This window comes from Mustela putorius, unplaced genomic scaffold (assembly GCF_011764305.1).
Source record: "Mustela putorius furo isolate JIRA1106 unplaced genomic scaffold, ASM1176430v1.1 tig00537227_pilon_pilon_pilon, whole genome shotgun sequence".
NCBI classification, from domain to species: domain Eukaryota; kingdom Metazoa; phylum Chordata; class Mammalia; order Carnivora; family Mustelidae; genus Mustela; species Mustela putorius.
Window position 1 is genome coordinate 40,210,725 of NW_025422368.1, and position 24,406 is coordinate 40,235,130.

Below are 24,406 nucleotides of genomic sequence, written 5' to 3' on the forward strand. Positions count from 1 at the left end.
TTTGTTAGGACCTGGTTTCCTCATGAGAGGTTTGGACTAGAAGGTCTTCACTTCCCAAGTTATAACTTGAGGTACACTAATGAATACCCTGTAAAAGTGATCCTATTGTCAGATTGAGAAACTGCATGCTATCATATTTTATAACTTCTGTTTTTACAGTTTATCATCTTGATAATGAGGATGCAGTTTAACCAACCATGTGAGAAAATATTATGTCATTACAACTCTTTTTTACTTTTTTTACTTTTGTAGTAGAGCGTAAAGTAATGGTGTGCTGAAATACCACATATTTAATAATGCACATCAGTATTAAGAAAAATCTCTGAGAAGATCTTCATTAAAAAGCCCATGTAACCTTGATTTTTCCAATATAGTTTGACTGTGGAAATTTATTCTCACCAACCCTCTACCCACCCACCCACCCCAACCTCCTTGTAAGAACAACCTATTAACATTTTTTTTTTGGAGCCAGTGTGTTACAGATTACATTTTGGGAAGTGCTGGATTAGGTAATCTCTTGGTCTTAAATCCAAAGATTTGGAAATTTACAAAGCTAAGCTCTCAGACAATATAAATATTATTTTCTTTCTAATGAAGTATTCTTAATGTTACATTTAAATAGAATTCTGCATCCCTAAGTGGTGGATCCTGTCCTTCCTTTTTGTGGATAGTTACCCCTCATCTTCCCTTCAGTCTGCTCTCAAAGGGGCAAGGCAGGATGGGAGAGCAAGCTATTTTTTTGCAAGTCTTTTTGATTGCATGTGAAATGTAGAATGGAAATGAGCCTGTCTGTTTTTAATTTTTTTTTCTTTCCCTGTATGGGCCATGATGTTATAGTGAAGACCCATACTAGAAAAAAAAAATTAAAAACAGGGAACTCCACTTTGTCAGACATTTCACATGCAATCAGATAGACTTGAAGTTAAGTGACTTTCTCTTCCACCATTGTCACTTGATGATGGCGGTGCCTTTAAAAATTCTCTTTTTACTCATATGCTTTGCAAGCAAGAAAATGCTTTTTGCATCAAGAGATGTTTTAAATATTTCCCAAAACTTAGGCTTTATGGTCCACATTAATGTAAAAATCATTGCTCTTGGTATTTGCATCACATTCTGAAGAGTTGATAAAGCACTCTAGTTCTTTTAGATACTTAAAGAATGTTGATAAAATTATTGCTACATATGACTTCAACAATTAAAAATTTACTTGTGACACACAAGTAATAGATAGAAATATAAAATGGTTTCTGTCTTACAGAGTCATTCAGGTGACTGTTTCACCAGGATACACATAGTGGCAAGCATCTCCATGTCTCCTATCAAGAAACACATGCCTCTCTAATTATGGGAGCTTACTATTAAAAGCTAGAATTTTAAACCATATTAATAGGCTTTGGATGTTGTGGGAAATAAATGTACTCCCATTGACTTCCAGTGAGAAAAAGCTTGCACACATTCCCCTTAATATTAAAACTGCCTTATTTCTTTAAAAAATATATATTTTATTTATTTATTTGACAGAGAGAGATCACAAGTAGGCAGAGAGGCAGGTGGGGGTGGTGTGGGGGGAGCAGGCTGGGCGGGGCGGGGTGGGGGAGAAGCAGGCTCCCTGCTGAGCAGAGAACCTGATGTGGGGCTAGATCCCAGGACCCTGGGAAAAGTCCTAAGCGGAAGGCAGAGGCTCAATCCACTGACCCACCCAGGCACCCCAAAACTGCCTTATTTCTCAGCTACACAATTTCTCCTCTTCCAAATCTAAATCCACACTTTATCCTGTCTGTTTTTACTTTGGTAAGTTAGCTGATACCTCTTATGTGAAAGATGCTTTGGATTCCATTCATCAGACCTGGATACTTAACACCTTGACATTGAACACATTTGATCACACTACATCTCAGCTTGTCTAGATGGAGTTCTCTGCCCTATTTGAATCTTCTCTAGCCCTCTGAGCCAATAGATGCTGTTTCTACAATATATGAGTTTTCCATATCTCAGTTACAATTGGACCTTGTCAATCTAGATGGGCAAAGTTTGAGAATATTAATGTCTTCTTTGTTAACGTTCTATACACAAAATTTTGTGTATACTTTTACCATGTGACTGCACATTATATTGATGGCTTTTCTTATATCTTTCCTGCTAGAATGTGTGCTCTCCTAAGATCAGAACCTTGAATTATTTGTTTTTAACTTTCCAGAGCTAATCATAGTTCTTGATTCACTGTAGATGTTTAATAAATAGTTGTAGAATGTATGAATTAATATGAGGCTCAACAGTTTGTATTGTCAAAGAATTTATAATCTGGGAAAATAAAGTGGAAACAACTGAAGACATTTGAGAGTAGTTGAAAAATGTTATTTTAGCCCATTAACTAGTACCTTGTAGAGTAAATGCACTAGTACTAAAGGTATACAGAAGAAAGGGGTTATCAGAGTAGGGATGAATTTATCCGAATAAATATGAATTTATTTGGAATTTATCTGAATAAATATGTAGACGTGGAAGGAAAATTTCCTTAAAGTATTCTCTCATTTATCTATTCAGACCTTCAGTATGGAAACCAGAGACCAATTTTATCATTCAACTAGGCTCCACTAAAACATATGGTCTTGTTTAATTCAAAACATTTAAAATGGTATATTGCTTTGGCATGCTTCTAATGTCCATTGATGTTAATTAGAACTCTGTGCATGCATCAACAGAATATAACTGAAACCGATCTGTAGAACTGTCTAATGTGAATAGAAAAACAATGAGAAGGCATTAAATGTGATAATTACTATGACAAGGATATGATTTTTCTCACATATAGAAAAAAAATCTTTTGGAAGAAACAGTGGTCTTGCTTTCTGACTCTTAAGACCTCAAGTTTTATTTTCTTTGTGTTATATTTAAGACTTGGAGGATGAATGAAATGAAACTGAACCTAAATTAGGAATGTTTTTAAATATGGAAACCAGGTTAGGTACAAATTTTAAACTTTCTTTAATTATGAATATTCCCTGACATCACCTGCGCAAGCATTCGGCAGGGAGGAGGGACTGGATTGTTACAGAAGGGTAAAAGCATCCTTTGGCTAAAGGATTTTGCTTTCTGGGTCTATCAAAAATTTATCACTGAAAAACATCTATTGAGTGTCCTCTCACACATGACTCCAGGTTGGGAATGATAATCTGTAGTCTGAAAGAGATGACATTAATTACACAGAGCAAGTTAGCAGAGACTGCACTCTAGTTCTGGGTTCAAAGTTCAGCCAGTCAGATGCTCTCAGAGAAATATTTCGAGGATAACTCTTTGCTAAAAGGATATTCGCTAACATTTCTCTTGGGATTAAAAAGTAATGCCAGACAATGTCTGTATGAAGATATGTAATTGTAAATTTCCTGGTTTAAAAACTTACTCTTAGCATGTTTAAATTGTTGCTTTCTGCCTAATTCACATTCAGGTTTTGGCACATGTCTTGCAGTTCCCTGTCTCTGTCTCTACCACTGGAGCATGAATTAGCGTAATCATCTCTTCTATTGGCCATGTCCTCTGTTTAGAAAGCAACTCTTGGATATTCGTACAGCCAACTTTCTTCCTTCAGGGCTTTGTCCAATGTCACCTTCTCAGTGAGCCCTACCTTGACCATATTTAAGGCTACAGCCTGTAACTTCTTCCATTTCTAATCTTCTTTGCTCTGCTCAGTTTTGCCCTTTCCTTCCTGTGTACTTGTCACCTACAAAGAGGCTATCTAATTTGCTTACTTATTTTCATTGTGTTTTTTCTGTCTTCCCCCACCCCTGCTGCTTTTGCAGGAGCTCCATGAAAACAGAATCTTTATTTTGTTCACTGGTATAGCCTAAGTACATAGAATAATGCCAACATGTAATAGGTGCTCAATGATTACTGGAGGAATGAAGGAATATATTTTATTTAGCACAGTACCTGGCACTCTGTAAGCATTCAACACTTTTGTTGCCTTTAGAAAAAGTAAGAAAAAAGTGTTGGATCAATGGTCCTATAAGTAAGCCCTGCAACTCTAGTTTCATGGAAGCCACAGTATTGAGGCAAAAGTGTCATGACATTTTAGATTGCATGTTAACCTCGGGAATGTTTTTCCTATGTAGATCTATTTGAGAGAAAAATCAGAATTGGGTATGCTTCTATAGGCATGAAAGCTTTTCTTCCTCATGCTTGGCATTTTTTTCCCCCAAGTCTTTATTAAATTACTGGAACGCAAAACAAACAAACATATATGAAAAAAAATGGTTCATGGAATACATTTCACATGCTATTCTAAAAATGGACTAGATTTGGCTTTTATAAATGCCCGCTTATTTAGAAATTTCTAACATTGTCATATCTGGATAGTGTTCAGCTTTCCACTGTGATGGACTAATAACCAACTGAAAATTCAAAGTGGTAATGAAAATTGAAGCATACCACTTTGAAATATAGTAGCAAGCTATTTCAACATGAATTTTACTGTTTAAACCCACTAAACTCAAAGCAAAACAAGATGGTCTTGTCATCTTTTATTTATTTATTATCTTGGGAAAATATTTAATAGTTCATTTTTTTCTGATCCTAGAACCCAAACTAAAGTTATGGGGTCTTTAGGTCTTGTTTTGTTTTGATTTTTCACAATGAAATGTAAGATTTATGACTTAAAAGTGTTCTAAAACTTAGGTAACAGATCTGATTTATTTCTTAACAGGAAGTTAAAAAGCCTTTCAACGTTTTATAGACTTTGTGAGAATCCCATTTGAACCTTGTCATTGACCTTCTGCTGAGGGAATGAACACAGGAAAACAGACATTGGCCAACAGACAAATGTATTTATTTTTCTGAATGTACTATGGTGATTATTACTCTTCTCCTTTATTATCTTAAGTTGTTAGCAATAGTTCTTGAGCTAAAAGTTATTGCATAATTTAAGAAGAAAGAAGAAAACAGTAACATAATTTGTCCTCACAGACTATATAATGACTATGGGCTTTAGGGTCAGATAGCCCTGGGTTTGGGTTGATATATCTATTTACTGTTTGTCCTTAGTTATTTTACAACCTCTCTGAGCCTCAGTTTCTGAATCTGTAGAATGGGCATGATGTCAAACTCCTAGAATTATTGAGAGGATTAAACATGGTTATGTAAAAATGCCTAGAAATGTGCCTGGCACATAGTAAATACTCAAATTTTAGTTTTTTTAAATTCTTATTTTAATCATTTAAAAAGATAATTTGTGAGAAAAATACTGTCCTAAGGGAATTATTATAGGAAAATGGTTACCAATAAAATACTGCAGCACACTGAAATAGTTAACCTGGCTGCCTTTGAAAATACATTTTTTTTTAAAGATTTTATTTATTTATTTGACAGATCACAAGTAGGCAGAGAGGCAGGCAGAGAGAGAGAGAGGAGGAAGCAGGCTCCCCGCTGAGCAGAGAGCCCGATGCGGGACTCAATCCCAGGACCCTGAGATCATGACCTGAGCCGAAGGCAGCAGCTCAACCCACTCAGCCACCCAGGCGCCCCTGAAAATACATTTTTAACTTCAGAATTTAGTGGCTTCAGCATGATAATGTGGTACTGCATTTATTCAGACAGTGTTTGCTGAGATCACTTAGATCATTGCTGTGGTCCTTAGAGCAGACCTGTGAAGGTATCAGCACATGGTCAGAGAGACTGACTTGCCTGAGGTCACATGACTGGGAAGCAGGCAGAACCAGAACATGAACTTTTGCTGTAAGTCTGTTTCTACTTAGAGCAAGAGCTTGCCATTGGAGCTTCAAGATAATACTGGCTTTGAGGCAGCAAGCCTCAATGGAACAAGCACCAATATAAAAAGAGACTTCAGGCATATTTCAGTCAATAAATACTCTTGGATGGGGTTCAAGATGGAGCTTATCTATACCGAAGTTACTCTATAGGGACTGGTATTATGGTGAGATACCGAGGTGGCAGTATCACTCCCCCAAACATATTTTGTGTTGCATGTATGCACACACACACTCACTTGTGCCTTCGAAGCATTCTAGTAAACATTTAAATACAGGGAGAAGTCTTTCCCTAACATACTTCTAAGCCAATTTAGAGGTCATTGAGCCGATGTCATATAATACTAATGTTAAATTACCCTGTGTAATAAGAAAATTACAGTTCCTAAGTGAAGATAGTGAAGGGAAACCATCCAATGAATTATTCTAGGATTTCAAAATGAAATGATTTCTTCGAAATTAACAGTGGCACCATATAACTTTAGAAAAGTGAGTCTGAGAGGGAGAAAGGAAATCAGAGACAAAAGGGAAGCCTTTCTGTGTTTATATATGTCAGTTTTGGGTTATGACGCTGGAAGAACTAATGTAATAGTATAGCTTTCAATTGTCCAGGAAGTATATTATTAAACTATGTGGCAAGAAATTTATTAAAATCTGCCTAACTGCTCATTGGGTTGTTTGATATAAAATCACAATAACTGTTTCTAGTCTGCATATACTTCCTTTTGCTATTAGATACACTTTGAAAGCCTAATTATTTTGAGAACATGGTATGACCAAAGAATAAAAACGTACAAAGTTCGACAACTTCAAATAAGCACTAGTGTTTCTTAAAGGAAAAAAAAAAAAAAACCTCACTTACAGTTAGGAAACAATATTTATATTTAAGGTTGAAAAGCCAGGATATAGGAAAAATTTGCTAATTTGGAAGATGACCTTTAAGTGCACCAAAACCAAATAATTTGTAGGCTGTGACATAGGGCACATTCCTACAAAATTTGTGTGAATACTGCTTTAGTGGTTCTTGAAAGACAAACAAAGAAAGCTGGACTGAAATCTTTATCCCCCTCCCAGATAAGACGGAGTCTGACAAAAGAGCACAGCCCTCTTTCAAAGCTTGCCATGAAAACGAGGTCTCTGTGGCATAGTTAATGAGATGGTTCATGGTGGAAAAACAATCTGTTTTTAAGAATGTTTAGATCAAAAGTAATTTCTAATCTATGAAATAAAGTGTCCTCAATACCTTCATTCACTAGGAAAGCTTTTATGTTTGTCGTATTTACTTCAATCAGATGTTTTCAATTTTACCTTTTCTCTCTGTACAAATACTTTACGTGGTTCGTCAAAACTGACCAGCAATTTTATTCTCTTTCTTCAGAAGAGATTTTTGAGAGAGGAAGAATGAAAAAGAGAGAAACATCTTTGCCTAAACGATTTGCAAGCATCTGTGCTTTAAGCTACTTTTTATGAACACTCCTTAGTAAATGACTCAAGGTAAAAAAGCAGAAAAGCATCCAATGTTAGGAAATTGCAACCCAATACCGTGTAATTTAAACCTGCAGTTGCTTCTCTTGTGCTAAATGACATACAGATGGGTAGCTTAGTTCTCTCAATTTTGGGAACACAATTGGTCTTTTTGTATGAATGAACATATATTAACAAAAATATTTTGGGCAGAATCGTTTAATTCTAATTGTACAGATTTTAATTCTGTGCCGGGAAAGAATACTTTTAACCCAGAGATTTTGTCACATTAAATTTGCAATTAATGAATCTTTTTGGACAAAATCAACAGAGATACAACCCTCCCAACTAATAGAGAAATAAAAACAAAAAGATCACTTCTGAGAGTCTAGAGTGAACGGAACAGAAACTCGGTTATGACAGTCAACTGAAAGGTAACAAAGCAGTTCCGTGTTCAGGCTCTGAAAAGGTGGGCTCGGACAGGACAAACATTTCTCATCTGCCCCTCAGAAAAGATTGAAAGTGTAAGTAGTAGGTGTTTGGGTAAAGCCTAGTGTAATATGGGTTCCACCGAGATGAGAGACCGGCACGCCATCAGCCATATGCCAGCTGTCCCTGTTGATCTTCCCAGGCCAGAGCAAGGCCAGCCTGCTCCGTGGAAGGTCAAAAGAGGCGCTGTTTGACAACCCACAGGCCTAGGTCAAGGTGCGACTTTGTTTGGCTCTGGTTAGCTATCTTCCCGCCTCTGTATTTTCTCATCGAGGATCAGCCGCTCTGTCTTGGTGGCCCTGATTCTGGAAGCTGATATGCTTCTTCAATCCCACAATCAGGGGAACCGGTTAGTCAATTTTTCCTGGTTTCATTTCAGTGACCTCACATACTATGACATCAGGTGACTTACCAGTAAAAGATGTGGGGAGCTTTTCTATTTTAATCAGAGTTCTTTTCATTTCGGAGGAAGTTCAGTATTCAGGTAATGAAGCAAGCTTTCTTTTAGAAAGTTCAAAACATGGTAAGAGATTTTGCACATAGGGCCCACTGCAAGCCTCTTTCCCACTATGATGGATGGCCTTTAAAAAAAAGGGCAATTTTATTGCATTGAGTAAGGGTTGCCCTGTCGCGGAGTTATATTTCTTTTCAATCATTTGTGTAGGTAAAATAAAATACTACATATAAACAGGTGTTGTCTGAACATTTTACTGCAGTCTGTGTAGGCTGAAATAAAAGCTGCCATTGTTATTACAGTCACATTACAATTATTTCCCCATTCAAATACACTTAATCAGTGAAGTCTTCCTAGATGTACTTTGCAAAAAGAAGACTGTAGGTCTCTAAGTAAAATCACATTCACTTTACTTCTTCTCTTTGTCTCCCCCCTCCCTATTTTTCTCACCTTTTCTTCAGAACTTATTGAATCTACATTAGTGTTAAAGCCGTCTTCTGGAGTCTATTAAAGCTTTCTTGCTGCCTCTCTAACATTGGAAGATACGGTCTCTAAAGACACTTGTTTTTAAGAACTCTCAGAACCTAGTGAAATGTCTGACAGAATCACAGAGAACAACAAATTCCTAAGTTATGGAAAAATGCATCTTTAGGGTTTAAAAAAAAAATAGGATGCCATTTAAATGGCCTAGAATGGAAATTGAATGATGGTTTCAAGCTATCCCACTAAGTTGCAGAATTGTTGAGTGGGGAGTTACTCTTCAGTATCATATGCCCATCATCTTATATATATATATATACAGTGTAAATGCTCATAAGCAGGGTGATGCTTTTTGAATTTCTTTGAAAAAAAAAAAAAAAAGGATTTCCTGGTATTAGGAGACAAAGGATATGTATGCTACCACCTTTGGGAACATTCAGTGAGTTGTTACCATCCCATGTTGGCATCTTTGGTTAGGGCACCTTGTCAATGCTCCAGTGGGATCCCTTGAATCTTGAGAAAGATTCTCTTCCACCGGAGAGAAATAGTCAGCTGCAGTTCAGATAATTTTGTCTGGTGCGTTAGGGACCAGTCTAGTGGTTGACAAGTGACTGCAGAAGCTGGGCGGTGGCGCCCAGCCAAAGCAAGTATTTAGGATTCGAACTAAAAAGACTCCTTCTCCCATATCCTCTCTCTTTCCAGGGTCATGTAGGGATAAAAAGAACTGTAAGGTGGTCTTTTCCCAGCAGGAACTGAGGAAGCGGCTAACACCCCTGCAGTACCATGTCACTCAGGAGAAAGGGACCGAAAGGTAAGATGAGCTGTAAGAAAAAGTCATTAAGAACTAGTTTTCTTCACCACCCCCCGCCCCCACCCTACCTCCACGGCTCTGAATCCTTTTCCTTGCCATTTAATTTAGAGAATTCTACACTTATTTGCTAAAAATCTACAAATTAGTATCCTTGAAAAGGTTGAAAATGGTATTGTTTAGGTTAAGACTAAGTTTTATTTATTCTTTCCCCCATTTAATGAACACTCTATCTTATGTAAAGTCACAAGGCTTTTATTAAGGGCCTGTTTTTAGTTTACTACAAAATGTGTGGAAGTAATAGCGATTTAGGTACATTTTTTGGGAAGACATCACAGTAAGCAAAACCATGAGGGACATGGCATTGTGCCAGGATGCTGAAATTTTGAAGGTGGCCATTGTAAGTATAGACGTTTTGGCTGCAAAAAGAAGGTAGCATAATTTAGTTCCTTTCTACCCCACTCCAATTTCTTTTTGAAGCACATGTGGAGAAAGTATTTATTGGCTCATTTGTGGTTGGAATGTCAAAAATTTTCAATAACTGCCCTCACATGGCTTTGGTCCTTGGAAGTTCGCCCTGAGTCCTGAAAAAAGAGTTTGTTCACTTCCAAGATGTTTTTAGTGAATAAAGTCTCTCTCAGCTGATTCCAGCTCAAAGGTAACCTGCCAGGGTCCAACCATTTTGTTGTTTAATTTATACCATGGAGGCTGGCATAGGGCTGTGACTTACCTCTGATCCAAATTTATTAATGATGTAACTTCTTGTTTTCATTCATGAACTGAAAGAGCCACTCTGCCACACACGGGGGCCTTGTTAATAGGCAACATTCTCTTCCTGTCATAGTATATACTGTTTACGGAATTTACCCACTGTCGAAGCTCTGACAGAGTCTACTCTCACCACATAGTGAGCCAGGGGTGGGCTTCAGCCTCAGCCCAGGAGGACCTCTGCCTGTCCCGCTGTGTACATGACTAGCCAAATGATTTAATGCACACAAACAACTAGAGATTAGGTCATTCTTAAAAATTCTGTTTATAAAAAAATTGGACCTCATAAAGAGGGTGAAAGGATAATAAAAACAAGCTGCAGAGCACATAGACTTTTTGTTGGGCTAGCACAGCTGATTTGTATTAGCTGAATGACCTCCTAGCCTTTAAGATTGTTAACTTAGAAAAATATTCCCTTAAAGCTGCAATATTCCTTTTCGAACCAAAAAATAAGACTCCTTCCACTTGAAGTCTTGGACCCTTCTGCACTTTTGGGTATACACTCTTGAACACTGTAGAATAGGCAGAAATCTTATGTAGTAATTTTTTTTCCCTGTGATTCTGAATTATAAGGTTTTTTTTTTTAATAACAAAAATTTTTTTCTAAGCATTACAGAACTAGATGGCTTGATCTTTTTTTTTTTTTTTTTAACCTGCTCTAGTTTAGGGTAGTTATATGCACATTTTATTATATAGATTTGAAATATATTAGTAATGTTCAGATTTCCATATGTTTGGTCTGTTCTCATTTTAAGACAAAAAGATTTATTAGAGAAATATATTTTAAGTAAATACATTCTGTAAGAAATAATACTAACTTTGTTTAAATTTTTTAATGCTTTGTTTATTGTTTATCAGTGCCTTTGAAGGAGAATATACACATCACAAAGATCCTGGAATATATAAATGTGTTGTTTGTGGAACTCCATTGTTCAAGTAAGTGTGTGAAAAACCTATGGATATGGGAAATATCATAGATGACAACAAACTAGTTATTGCTCATTCACAGAATCTTTATGCTACTAAAAAAATTATCTTTATGCTACTAAATATTCTTATTTTTATTATTTCTATTTTCTCTCTACAAAACAGAAGTAATTGTTGACTTTCATGATAAATTACCAGTTGGTAGACTGGCTGCCTTTGCACTATTTGGATCTTTAAAATCTCCAACGTTAACTTGCTCATAGCAATTAACCATGGTGCTTGGAAGAGCTATGAAAGAGATTTTGGTGGGCATAGAAATGTTTATATATTTATTGATTTTTCTTCTACCAAGTGATAGCCCTAAATTCATTTATTGGGCCACAGTAAAAGTTCTTCTCATGCATCCTTCGATTGAATAATATCCACCAGGTTGATTATTCATATTTCTGTAACAAAGCGCAATACCTGTACTGAAAGTAATGTGGGTATTATAACCGATAGGTGTACAAATGTAAGCAAATTATCTTTATTTTAAAGATGCCAATACTTTACTGTAAAACAAGCAGTATAGAGATTTTTTTGCCAAAACAGTCAATTCAGACAGTGTAGGTTATGGATCTTATTCAAGAAAGGAAAATCTTTACCAAAATTTAATTATCTAGGTGTAGAAAAATCCTAGATGCCCTGTACTTCCCATGGAGATGCTTATTTAGGGGAATGAAAAGACAGAAAGCTTAAGTGAGAGTAAATGTCACTTATTTAAAACAGAATTACAAATTTCTAAGGGGAAATGAACAAACAAGAATCCTATATGTGTAGCATGTAAAACATACTTAATATCTCTCCATAAATGTTTCCCTTTTAAAACACTAGCATTTACAGATTTTTTCCAGAAATAACAGGAAACAGTAGTTTCCTTGAAATTTTTTTAGAAGTTTAAAACCTTTCTTAACCTGCATAAACCTTATTGCACATTAGTGTTGGTTGAGAATCTGTTCTGAATTCTTATGTATTTATTCTTCATGTTAAAAAAAAAACCCAGCCCTTCAAATTGTCACCCATTTCTTCTCAGAAAACACACATCCTTATATTTCAACACCTTTAGCTTGTGTCATAATAGTTGATATAACACTTAAGATAGTTGCTGAGCCATGTTAAACTTGTTAATATCCCAAATGGTAAAAATTGGCCACATCCCCTTTGCCTTTTGTTTAAGAATCTCCATCTCTTTCCCCATCATGTGATTCAGTAAAGTAGTGGATCTGAGGAAAACTTATTGTTTTAAATAAGAAACAGAACCACTGTAAATGAAGGATTGAACCCATGTGAGATCTTGAGTCACAAATACTGAAAAGCAAGATCTTTGTTTCAGCACAGGTACTGGTGAGATTCAGGGAGTTTCACATTTGAGGTGATATTATGTCAACTTCCTTTAGCATTCTTATACGGAAAGCTTTTATTTTCTAAGTTTCTAAGGAATATGGTTTAATTTTTTATTCTCTTTTCCCCATATTTTTTATTTTTTATTATTTTTATTTTTAAAAAAGATTTATTGTATTTTATTTATTTGAGAGAGAGAGAGAGAAAGACAGCATGAGAGGGAAGAGGTCAGAAGCAGAAGCAGACTCCCCGTCAAGCAGGGCGCCAGATGTGGGACTTGATCCTGGAACTCCAGATCATGACCTGATCCCAAGGCAGTTGCTTGACCAGCTGAGCCACCCAGGCGCCCCAGTCCCCCTCTTTTTAAAATTGTATGCTTCTCCTTCCTTGGTTTCTTGTCAGTTTTAGTGGGGGAATTGTTTTAGCCTTTACTGTAGATTGCATAAGTTCATTGGTGTAGGGCTGCTGTCTTTAGACTGGAGAAATTGTACCTTGGGTGTCCACCAAGACTTTCCAGGGGCCACAGAGCATGGACAGTTTTGAGGGAACCAATTTCCTAGTCCTCAGCTTCTATGTGTATGCTTCTCTGACACTGATGTATCTGAGAGAATCTGTGGTCAGCCACTTCTTTCTTCCTATCTTCTGTCATAATCCCCTCTCATACTTTACAGATGTCATACCTTTCACTCATCCCAAATCTTACTATGATTTATTGTCCTGGGATAAAGTCTCTAAGGCTTCAAGCAAAGTGACAGTTCAAGAATGCATTACTTCTGAAGGGGAAACCCAGGAAAGCAAGGATCTATATCTATATCTATCTTGAAAAATACTGAACTGGTAAAAAAATATGAAATAGTATTTCATCCTGGTAAGACTCTGTCTGCCTGCCTGCTTTCTGCTTATCCATCTTTCTATCTGTTGTCTGTTGTCTGTCTATCCATTTTCTACTGGTCTCCTCAAGTGAGACTGTTGTCATGAGGAGATGTATCCACATATTTATTTAAATTTGAAAAATGAAAGTCTTTTTCTTTTTGATTTGGTTTCACTTGGTTGATAGGACAGAGAGGACTACTTTTGCAAATGAGGTTGTATGGTGGACTTCTCCATTCATTAAATGACCTAAATAGATAACTCTAAGATTTTGACCAAAAAAAAAAAAAAAAAAAAAACCAAAAAAACATATATATATATATATATATATATATATATATATATATATATATCTTAAGCCTGTAATCTATTTACAGGACACTAGAAAATTCATTTTTTTCAATTATTTTAATTTTGATAAGAAATTTTAGCCGTTACTTCAAAATATGTAGGAGAGTATGTATCAGTCAGCACACAATCTGGATACAGAAACCACACAGTAATTTGAACAGGAAAGTAAGTATAATTTAAAGAATTACGACCCTTTAACAGACGATTGTGGTAATGAGGGGATTGGCTAGGAGGGAGTAAATAGAAATTCTGAAGAATACAGAAAAAGCAAATATGAGAAGCAATCATGACCCCTAGGGCTGCGGTAGAGTCCAGGGAAAAGCTACCCCCAGTGCCCCTCCCCCCACCTTCCCCTCCCAGGGGCTGAAATCTGGGTCTTACTGGAGAGGGCGGGGCTGTACCCCGCTATACTGCGGTGTCATGACTGTTCATATTCCTGGCAATCGACCTTCTGAAATTTGCTGGAGATCTATCTTCTGCGGTGCTGGGGAAAGCCGTTTAGAGGGGGGTGTCTCACTGCAGGCATTCCGCCACGAAAGCACCCGAGTGGCGGGGGTGGCGGCCTGGGGTGGCCGGTGGAGCTGCTTCCTGCCAGGTGCTGGCTGCTTCCTGGCACTGAACGCAGCACCTGGCCCAGGCGAGGCTGCTGTGCTGTCGGAGCCTGTCACCCGGGAGGGGGGTGTGCGCGGCGGAGGCCGGGGCTGCCTATGCGTTCATACTGCCGCAGCCTGGTGCGGGAGATGCTGCCCGCAGAGCGAGCGCCTGGAAGGGCAGATGTACAGGCGCTGCGGGAGCCCTTGGCTGGAGAAGCTACACGCTCCGCGGGGGCCCCTTGAGTCCGCAGACTGAAACAGGGGGGCGGAGCACCGTTCTCTCTGGCAGTTTTCCTCCTGTGCCCTCTGCTGACAAGGTTTAATATCATGCTAACTGACAAAGAAAAAAAAATTTTTTTTAAAGGTCCCAGCTCCATTTTAACAGTAGACAAGGCTAGAGAAGAGACCATAAATTGATAAAAAACCCAGAGTATGTGTGCATATGTATGTATACGTGTGTATATACATATATATTTCCCTCCCAATTCTCCCTCCCCCCCCAATTCTTGTATTCTTGTAGGTTTTATGAACAGAAGTTTGAAAGCCATTCGCTGGAGGAGTGAATGGCACCACAATGAGCTTCCTTCTTGGGATAGTTGGTTTCACACTTGGAACACAAAGTGCAGGGAACCATTGAGGTGTGTGGGTGAGCGTGAGTGAGAAAGTATGAGGGGTTTTTGTTCAAAAGCGGGGAATAAGGTAAGAAAATTTGGCGGAAAAGACTAAATAGAGTAACAATATGAGAGATAGCAGTGGGAGGGGAACAGATAAGAAAGAAAATGAAGAAACAAGTGCTGAATTGGAAAATACCTAATCATGAGCAGGATGAAAAGGTGGTTTTCCTGACTGCTCTGTTACCAATACTCACAGTGTGTGTGTGTGTGTGTGTGAGTGTGTGCATTCACGTATGTGTGTAATCCTCTACTTTCACTTGACTGATAGCGTTATACATAATATTTCCTTACAAAAAGGGCCATTCAATTATTCTCATTTCATTTTCAAACTTGTACTTTACTCTGAATACATTCCCTTTCAACAATATACTGCTTTCTTACTGCTTACCAAGTACAAGAACCTTATTCACAGACTGCTTATAAACCAAATGTGTAATTTATTCCATGGTTCACATTTTCTTCACATTCACAAATTCTACTAACCTAGTTTATTTCTCATTCGGTACTACTGAGTTTCAGTTAGTAAATTAACTGAGTCAAGAATGTTCTCTCCTCTGGTTATTTGAACTTATGAAATTTCATAAAATGAATTTATTGCACATCAGATAAACGAGAGAAGGCTTTGGTGAAATAAGGGATTCAGAATATATTTTTGACCACATATATTTTGCTTTGGCTGACACTTTGCCAGGTGTTGTGGAGCAAATAAAATAAATTTATGAACTATTTTTTCCCTTAAAGCACTTTTGTTGCATCATGTGATAAGAAAACAGAATAAACACTTGTAAAATATAGAAAAATAATGCTAGGGTCTATCTGGATGTGCCTTTTAGAAAGGCTTTCATGTGGTGGGGCACCTGGGTGGCTCAGTCGACTAAGCATCCTACTCTTGATTTCTGCTCAGGTCATGACCTTAGGGTCGTGACATCCATGCTGAGCATGGAGCCTGCTTAATATTCTCTCTCTCTCTCATCTACCCCTCCCCCCTGGCCTTGTGCGCGTGCTCTCTCTCTCTCTCTCAAAAAACCCCAAAAAACCGAAAAAATAATTGCTAAGTATTTGTTTGTTGATCTGATTCATTTCTGAACTTCGTGAGATAAATTATGGAGAAATTTTGAGTAAGGCAGTAGCTTGATGAAAATGAGAAGTAAGCCACAGCAGTGCACAAGATAGATTTCTTTCTTTCTTTCTTTCTTTTTAAAAAGATTTTATTTATTTATTTATTAGAAAGATGAGAGAGAGCAAGTGTATAAGCAGGGGTAGTGGTAGAGGGAGAGGGAGAAACAGACTCCCTGCTGAGCAGTGAGCCCGACATGGGGCTCCATCCCAGGTTCCTGGGATCATAACCTGACCTGAAGACAGAGGCTCAATGGACTGAGCCACCCAGGAGCTCCACAAGATAGATTTCTGGAGGTAAAAAGAGAAGGGACTAAGGGTGACAGCTTCAGTGGGATTTTTCCTCCCTTGTTATCTGATGAGTCTCAACATTATCCATGTGTAATCAACTCCTAATAATTTTAAGACTTGGAAGAACTACATAAGATAGTTTTTGTTCTGTATGCACTAATTTATCAGGCCTCTCACTGAATTAATAGCTCATTTTACACAGGGTCATGAATAATGATGATGATGGTGATAATAACAATAGTAAAACAAGAGTTAACATTTACATAGCACTTACCATATGCCAGGCATGGTTATGAGTACTTTATATAAATTAAAATTTTTAATCTCCAACAACACATTTTATAGATGAAAGAAATTGAGAGAGGCTGAGTACTTTGAGAAGGTCACACATCAGTATACAAATAGATATAGAACAGTAGCACTTGAACTTTTAGACAAGAAGAAAGGTAAGGAACTATAGGAAGATAAAATTTTAATTAATTTAGATTAATTTATTTAATATTTTATTTAGGTCACTATGGTCTGATTATTTTCCTCAGCATAACTGAAACACACACACACACACACACACACACACACACACACAATTCCTTGAAAAAAACGTTCTTTGTTGCAGGAGTTAAGTTGAAAATGAAAGACCATCCCAATCTAGGGAGTGCTGAATCAAAGGTAAACAGCTCCATCATGGCAGGTCATCAGTAAGGAGTCAGCTTCAGAGGGGTTGTCCTTATGGAAGTCCCTTGGAGTCTTGACAAGAAGTCGTAGCAGCATCCAGGAAGCCATGAGGCCGTTCAGCATCTGCGAGGTAGGGCAGCGGCTGGATTCATGGGCACGATTCTAGTTATTGAAACTGGAAGGTCATTTTATTTTCACTTATTGACCCCTCCCATTACATTTTCTTCAGTAACTGTATTCCAAATTTTCACCACCTTTTCTGAATTCTCTCTATTTCTGCAAAGGACTGAGGCCAAACGACATGAGCTATCTTAAATATCTTTTCCTTCTATCTTGAAATTTCTTTTTAGCTTCATTATCATCAAACTGAACCCAGATTTGTGATCGCAGACTTATCACCTGTGAAAAAGGGCAAAATTAAACCAAACAGGTGTAAAAACTAAATGCAGGAAAAGACCTAGTATGTGGCTGATATTCAACAAATGTTAAATTCAAGTGGCCTGACCAAGTTTTGGGAGCATATCCTATTATCACAACAGCCTAAGCAACTCCTCACATTGGGAGAAAGTGCAGGCTTTATAAGAGTGTGTCTGTTAACAGGAGATATTAGTGCGATGAGTCACTGCTCCAGCTGTGTTGCTACATTTCAAATGGAACTCTGCTGCGAAACTGTGCACACATGCCACATTTCACATGAGCCTCCTGTGCAATTTTATTCTAGGCTACTTGAAAATTTAAGCCGTTTTTCAACTCTTTAAGAACATAAGCCCTTTCACTGAAGAAATTCCAGTTCAGTGCCACACACAATTTACTCAACGATGCTATTCCATGTATGCTATCCCACTTACCATTAAAGGAGACTTTCAGCATCAACTTTTCCCCTTCTGTTGGTAGGTTCTGAGTGTGCCCTACACGCAACTATGTGGGTGTGTGTCTGTGTTGTTGTGGTTGTGGTTGCTGTTGTTGTGAGTGGAGGAAATGTAAAAGTGGGGGAGGGAGGGGCACCTGGGTGGCTCAGTGGGTTAAGCCTCTGCCTTCAGCTCAGGTCATGATCTCAGGATCCTGGGATCAAGCCCCGCATCAGGCTCTCTCCTCCTGCTTTCTCCTCTCTCTCTGCTTGCCTCTCTGCCTACTTGTGATCTCTCTCTCTCTCTGTCAAATAAATAAATAAAATATTAAAAAAAAAAAAGTGGGGGAGGGAGTTTTCCATTCTGACTCTTTATTCAAACCCCATTTTCTCAACCCTTTAAAACACTATCCATATAATATTTATTCATAAATCATTTTAGTCACTATGGAATTCTACCAGGAAGAGTAATACAAACTTCACATCAAGCTTTCTTTTTATGGAACTCTAGCTGGAAATTGCTCACGATTCCAGCAAATGTTTCTTAACCTCTAACAAAGTGCATTTAACTTGAATTTAGAAGATTTGAATTGCCCTTTACCTCATTCTAAATCCTTAAACAAAGTAAACTTTCGAGTACAATGAAACTACTCTGAAAGGAACTAGATTTCTGAGTAGTGGCTTAATCTGGTGTTCTACCTGAATAACTCATACATTATTTTGAAGAGGATATAAAATTGACTTCCCTCATCCGATTGGCCCTTCCTGTCTTGTCCCTACATACAGTGATTTACAGGAAAAGTATCTGTCAGAGAGGGAATTACTTTTCTATCTGCATCTCATCTGGAAGCTCAGGGCAAGACCACAGTTACATTGAAAGAAGAGTATTTCAGTGTGGCTTATACATGGACAAGTAATCCATCGTATCACATTATCAAAGAAAAGCACAGAAGCCCTCCAGGGTCTCAAGGGGAAGTGCTGTAAAGCTCCAGTGTGGACTTGCTGGGTAGCCAGAAGCAAGTCCCTTAGATGATCCATCTCATTTTTCTCATCTGTAAAATGGTGAGAATCACATCAACTCTTCCTCACTCATAGCACTACTCTAGCAAATGAAATAATTATATAAACATGCCATAAAAGATATAAAGATACACATATAAAGCAAGGTTTGTAAAAACTGTGCAGCTTTAAATAAATTTACATGGTGAAGTATAAACAGCATGCAAATCTGAAATTCTCAAAATTAAGTCAGCATAGTCTGCTTTTGATTCTAACCCTACCACATGTTTTATAATATAGTTTGACCTAGTGATCTGTATCCAAAATATTTTCAGTTTCTGCTGAATAATTAAAAACAAATTTAATCTAGATTCTAAATTCCCCAAATAATGTGACTTAGATGAGTAACTGAGAGTTTAAATATATTAGTTAATTGCAAATCTCCCCTTAACAAGTCAATAAACTTCTTGAGAGAATAGGTCATGCCTCAGGATTTTTGTAACCCCCATCTCTACCTGGTGCAGGGCCATAGGACTCTGCACATCCTTGGAACTCAACTGTTTGTTAGATAAATGGTTTAATTCCAATAAAGCAAGGTTAACAGTAGAGTTAAATGATTTACGTTGATGCTAGAATGGGGGAGGTAGAAATAAGCACTTGGTTATAGACTCCCCTAATTATTATCTTCTGTCACACGCTCTCAAATGTTTTCTGTAGACCACTCAATGGTAGTTTCTCTGGATGCTTATTTCAACAATAGCATTGCTTACAACTGCAAAGGCATACCTGTCCCAACTAAGAGACACATGGAAATGGGACTGTTGGGACTATAATTTATACAGAAACATTAAAAAGAGCAAAAAGTGACAAAAAATAGGGTCAGCTACCCAAAGCTATATCAAAAGAGAAGTTCATAGCCAAACTTTTTTTTTTTAAGATTTTATTTGAGAGAGAAAGAGAGTGAGCAACTAAAGCCTGCAAGTTACTGGCAATTAAGATTAAAACCTAGCCACTTTAGGGGTGCCTGGGTGGCTCAGTGGGTTAAAGCCTCTGCCTTCGGCTCAGGTCATGGTCCCAGGGTCCTGGGATCGAGCCCCACATTGGGCTCTCTGCTCAGCGGGGAGCCTGCTTCCTCCTCTCTCTCTCTCTGCCTGTGTTTCTGTCTACTTGTGATCTCTGTCTGTCAAATAAATAAATAAATAAATCTTAAAAAAAAAAAAAAGATGGGATGGAGCATCTGTAAAGGAAGGTTACGTCATTCAGCGTCTGATATTTCGTACACATTGTCTGGCTTTCATCAAAAATTACTAGCTATACCAAAGTAAAGGACCAAGGGAAATAAACTGACAAAAGATACAAGTTTACAGGTGGCCCAGATATCAGGATATTTAAATCATCAGACACAGACTTTTAAATAACTCTGATAAATATATTCAAGAAAATAGATGACAAATGGGGCATTTCACCAGAGAACTGGATCTGTTGTAAAGAATAAAATAGTTTGAGGGCTGAAAATGCCATAACTGACATAAACACAAGAGATGAATTTAACAGCATATTGAACATTAAAGAAGCAAGATTAGTGAGCAGAAAAACAGGTCAGTAGAAAATATTCAGACTGAAGCTAGGGGCTTAAAAAAATGAAAATTAGTAAGAAGATAATGCAAGAATTACAGTTTCAGGAAGAACATATTATAGCCATAGAAAGGGAAGGAAAAAGTAATGGTAGGGAAGCAATATTTGAAGAGAGAAGAGCCAAGAATGTTTCCAAACTGAGGGGGAAAAAAAAAGTCACAGATTCAAAAAGTGCTATAAATCTGAAAGACTGAATATGAAGGAAACCGTGTATGGGCACATCACAGCAAATCTGATGAAAATTGAAGGTAAGGAGGAGATCTTAAAAGCACTCAGATAAATTAACTTGAAAAATAAAAACAAGTAGAACTGTTAAGTAAAACCAGGGGGTTGATCTTTGAAAAGACCAATAAAGTTGACCATTTCTGTTGGTCTAACCAAGAAGGAAAGGGAGAAAGAAAAGAAAATAGGTTCCATCACTAGAAATGAGGATGGGATAAAACCAAAGATATGAAAAAAGAATTAATGTAAGAGGATACTGTATGTAATCCTGTTCTAATAAATTAATCTCAGTTTAATTTTCTAAGAATCAAATTTGAGTATAGGAGAGTTGTAATACTCAAACTGACAAGTAACCCTAGAAGGTGTTGGTCGGGGTCTGGAAAATCAGCACTTTAAAATCCTGCTGGGTGGAGTGTGAGTTGGTAGTAACTTTCTGCACAGTAACTGAAAAGTTATGTTAAAAGTCTTAGAATTCTGCATGCCATTAATCTAGCAAATACACTGTTAGTTTATTTAAAAATCATGTTAATGTGTTAAGATAAAGCTATAATGTCTTTAATCAGTCTTCTTTATGATAGCAAAAATTACTTTGAATATTCAGCTAAGTGAACTACCTAGTGAAAATATATATGTGACATTTCAAATAATATTGCAAAAGAATATTTACTGGTCTGGAAAGAAATTTAAAACAAATTTTAAATTTTACAGAACAATAATTACATATGACTATATTTGTAAAATACATATCTCTATCAATATGTGAATATAAAGCAGTTTAGAAGGTTATGCACCAAACGTTAACAGCAGTTATCTCCAGGTGGTTGGATTATAGGTAATTTATTTTCTTGTCTATCCTTTTTATTTGTTTTAAAGACGGACATGCATTTTCTTGGGTAATAAGAAAAAAAAGAAAATATCTAATATTTATCTTTAGTCAATGTGCTACAAACATTGAACAATTTATTTAAAAAAGGTTTTTTTAATTAAATTTTCTTTTTTAAGTGGGCACCACACCCAATGTGGGGCTTGAACTCAGGACTCTGAGAGCAAGAGTCCCACATCCTCTGACTTCACCAGCCAGGCACCCCGGAACAATTTATTTTAAAAACATCATCTTGGGGCGCCTGGGTGGCTCATTGGGTTAAAGCCTCTGCCTTCAGCTCAGGTCATGATTCCAGGGTCCTGGGATCCAGCCCCAAGTCAGGCTCTCTGCTCAGCAGGGAGCCTCCTTCCTCCTCTCCCTCTGCCGGCTTCTCTACCTACTTGTGATCTCTGTCTGTCAAATAAATAAATAAAGTCTTTAAAAAATAATAAAAATAAAAACATCATCTTTCTACCCCCAAATTTATCTTATTTTTTTCCCAGTGATAATTTGAAAGAATAAACTAGAATGTAATTCCCAATTTATTTTTGAGAGTCCAAATCCATCCTGTCCATGTAATAATTTACTCACATCCCACGTGGATACATTACCTACTGCCCTTCTCTTCTAAGTGGCTGCTGCTGCTGCTTCTCTTTTCCTTCTCTTTTATCCCTAAGTGATAATGATGCTAACCCAGGACAGGTGGCCCCTGGGTCTTAAATGTTGCTCAGACCTTCTAGATACCAACCTTCTCTTGGCCTACAGCTTCAAACATCATTTCAGGTTTTCTCCCCGCTGGCGGCTACCTTCCATCTATCTTCCTATGGTCTTACTCCCAACACCTGGAGGTAACTGATGAAGGATGAGACACCAATTTGAGAAGATTTGTATTTATTTTAAACAGACTTGCTTTCTTAAACTCTTTGTCATGTTTGAATGAGAGATTTAAAAAAGAACAAACAAACAATCATTGATTGAGGGCTTACCTCGTACTAGGCATTATGCTAAGCACTTTAAAGAAAATTATCTCCTTTATTCTTCCTAACTTAAATAGAAAACCAAAGCTCACAAAGGGTGTGTAATTGACTCAAAATAACACTGGCCGTAAGGATGGAGCTAGGACAGAAGTTCAGGTCTGGCTGTCCCCAGAGGCACCACTCCTCAGCTCCTGCACTGCATTATAATACCGCCCTGTATTCCAGCTGATCATTCTTTTTGCTGAGTAATTCACCATCTGGTAGCCATCGCACTCTGGTGTTAATTGGTGCTAATTTTCTGCTGATGGCCAAGTGACTGTACTTGGGTTTTAAAGTAGAACAAGCTTTGATTAAGGTGTGAGACTTGGGAGGTTCAAGTCAGTCTCTCTCTCTCTCTCTCTCTCTCTCTCTCTCTCTCTCTCCCTCTCCCTCTCCCTCCTTACTGTGTACGACTTTAAATAAGCTACTTAACCTCTGTGAGCCTTAATTTCCTTGTTTGCAAGATGAGAACAATACCTGTGTCAGGAGAACTTTGGAGAGGGTTAAGTAAATAGTATTGAAATGTTTTGTCAGTGGCAAAGACACTGTAAACGTGAAGCACCGATGCTAAAGCAGTTTCAGGATCTGCAAAGACTGCAGCTTCCAGAACCCAAGTTCATTAGAGAGTGGGAGGGCCTGCCACTTCCTTGGAGAAGAGACCAGATGATGAGTTAGTAAGTAATGCTTATACTTCTCCTCAGTGTCTTTGCTTGCTGGGGGATCACTGTCTAGTGGGTGTCACAGACTGGTGTTGATGCCAGTGAGTAGTGGTTTGCTGTGGGAGGTGGGATAGGGAGGAGACCGATTTTGCTTGTTCAGCATAAACGCGGGAGGGATTGGATGATCGCTAGTCCTACTATCTCACAGGTCGGCCAGCCTATATCTGGAGTGCTCTGTGGTTCAGTATAAGAGCCCCATTTCAAAAGGCTTGTAGACAAAGTGGACCCCATTCAGGAAAGAGCACCTGAGGGTTAGGCATCTCAAAACCATGTCACTTGAACAGATGATGGAAGAGAACTGAAACACTCACTTCAGGGGAAAGAGAAAAGGCGTGGAGCATGGGGCCTTGGTGGTCTACGTTAGCAGTTTGTAAATCTGGCTGTCCATGAGAATCACAAATTCCAAGCCTCTCCCCTGCTCCAAATCCTAATTTAGCAAGATTAGGGTGGAGCCCAGAATCTTTTTTTTTTTTTTTCCTTAAAGATTTCCCCTAGTTCTAATGCTTGATTACCATGAGTTTAGGTGGGCCTTAAGAAAGATTTGCCTTAGGGTGATGTCCATAGCCATGTAAGGGAGGGATAAAACACTACAGATAATAAACACTAAACAGAGGTAAAATTTCTCAGCCGTCTGAGTGTGAGATTGGTGAAAAAAACCATTACTAAAGATTAATTTGCTGTTTTAAATATGGCTTGGGAAAAAAATAATTAAATCAACTTTGGGAGTCTGATAGATTTCAGGTTTTAACCTAAAATTTCAGGTGCATTGATATTCCCCACAGTGTGTTCCAGTGAATATTTGTTTGATCAGAATACTACTCCTGCAAAAAAAAAAAAAAAGAATACTCCCGTGAAAGACCAGTTCCATGACATGCTAATATGTGTTCCATGAAAAAAAAGAGGGTTCTGTGGACTATCAATACAAGCATCACTTGCTTTCTGAGAAACATGGAGTTAAATCGAATGGTTGCTTCATTGTAAAAATCAAGGAGTACGCAATTCACTAA

The 24,406-nt window shown here is 37.7% G+C and overlaps 1 protein-coding gene across 2 annotated transcripts in view; it reads left to right on the plus strand.

Moving 5' to 3' along the window:
- The window catches only part of MSRB3 (methionine sulfoxide reductase B3), a 169,074-nt gene that overhangs the window by 39,516 nt on the left and 105,152 nt on the right, over nt 1–24,406 (plus strand). For both annotated transcript variants that reach the window (XM_004752487.3, XM_004752488.3), the window contains 2 exons: nt 9,349–9,457; nt 11,081–11,158. In XM_004752487.3, the coding sequence (XP_004752544.1) occupies nt 9,349–9,457; nt 11,081–11,158 (187 nt within the window). The remainder of the gene's footprint in view (nt 1–9,348; nt 9,458–11,080; nt 11,159–24,406) is intronic.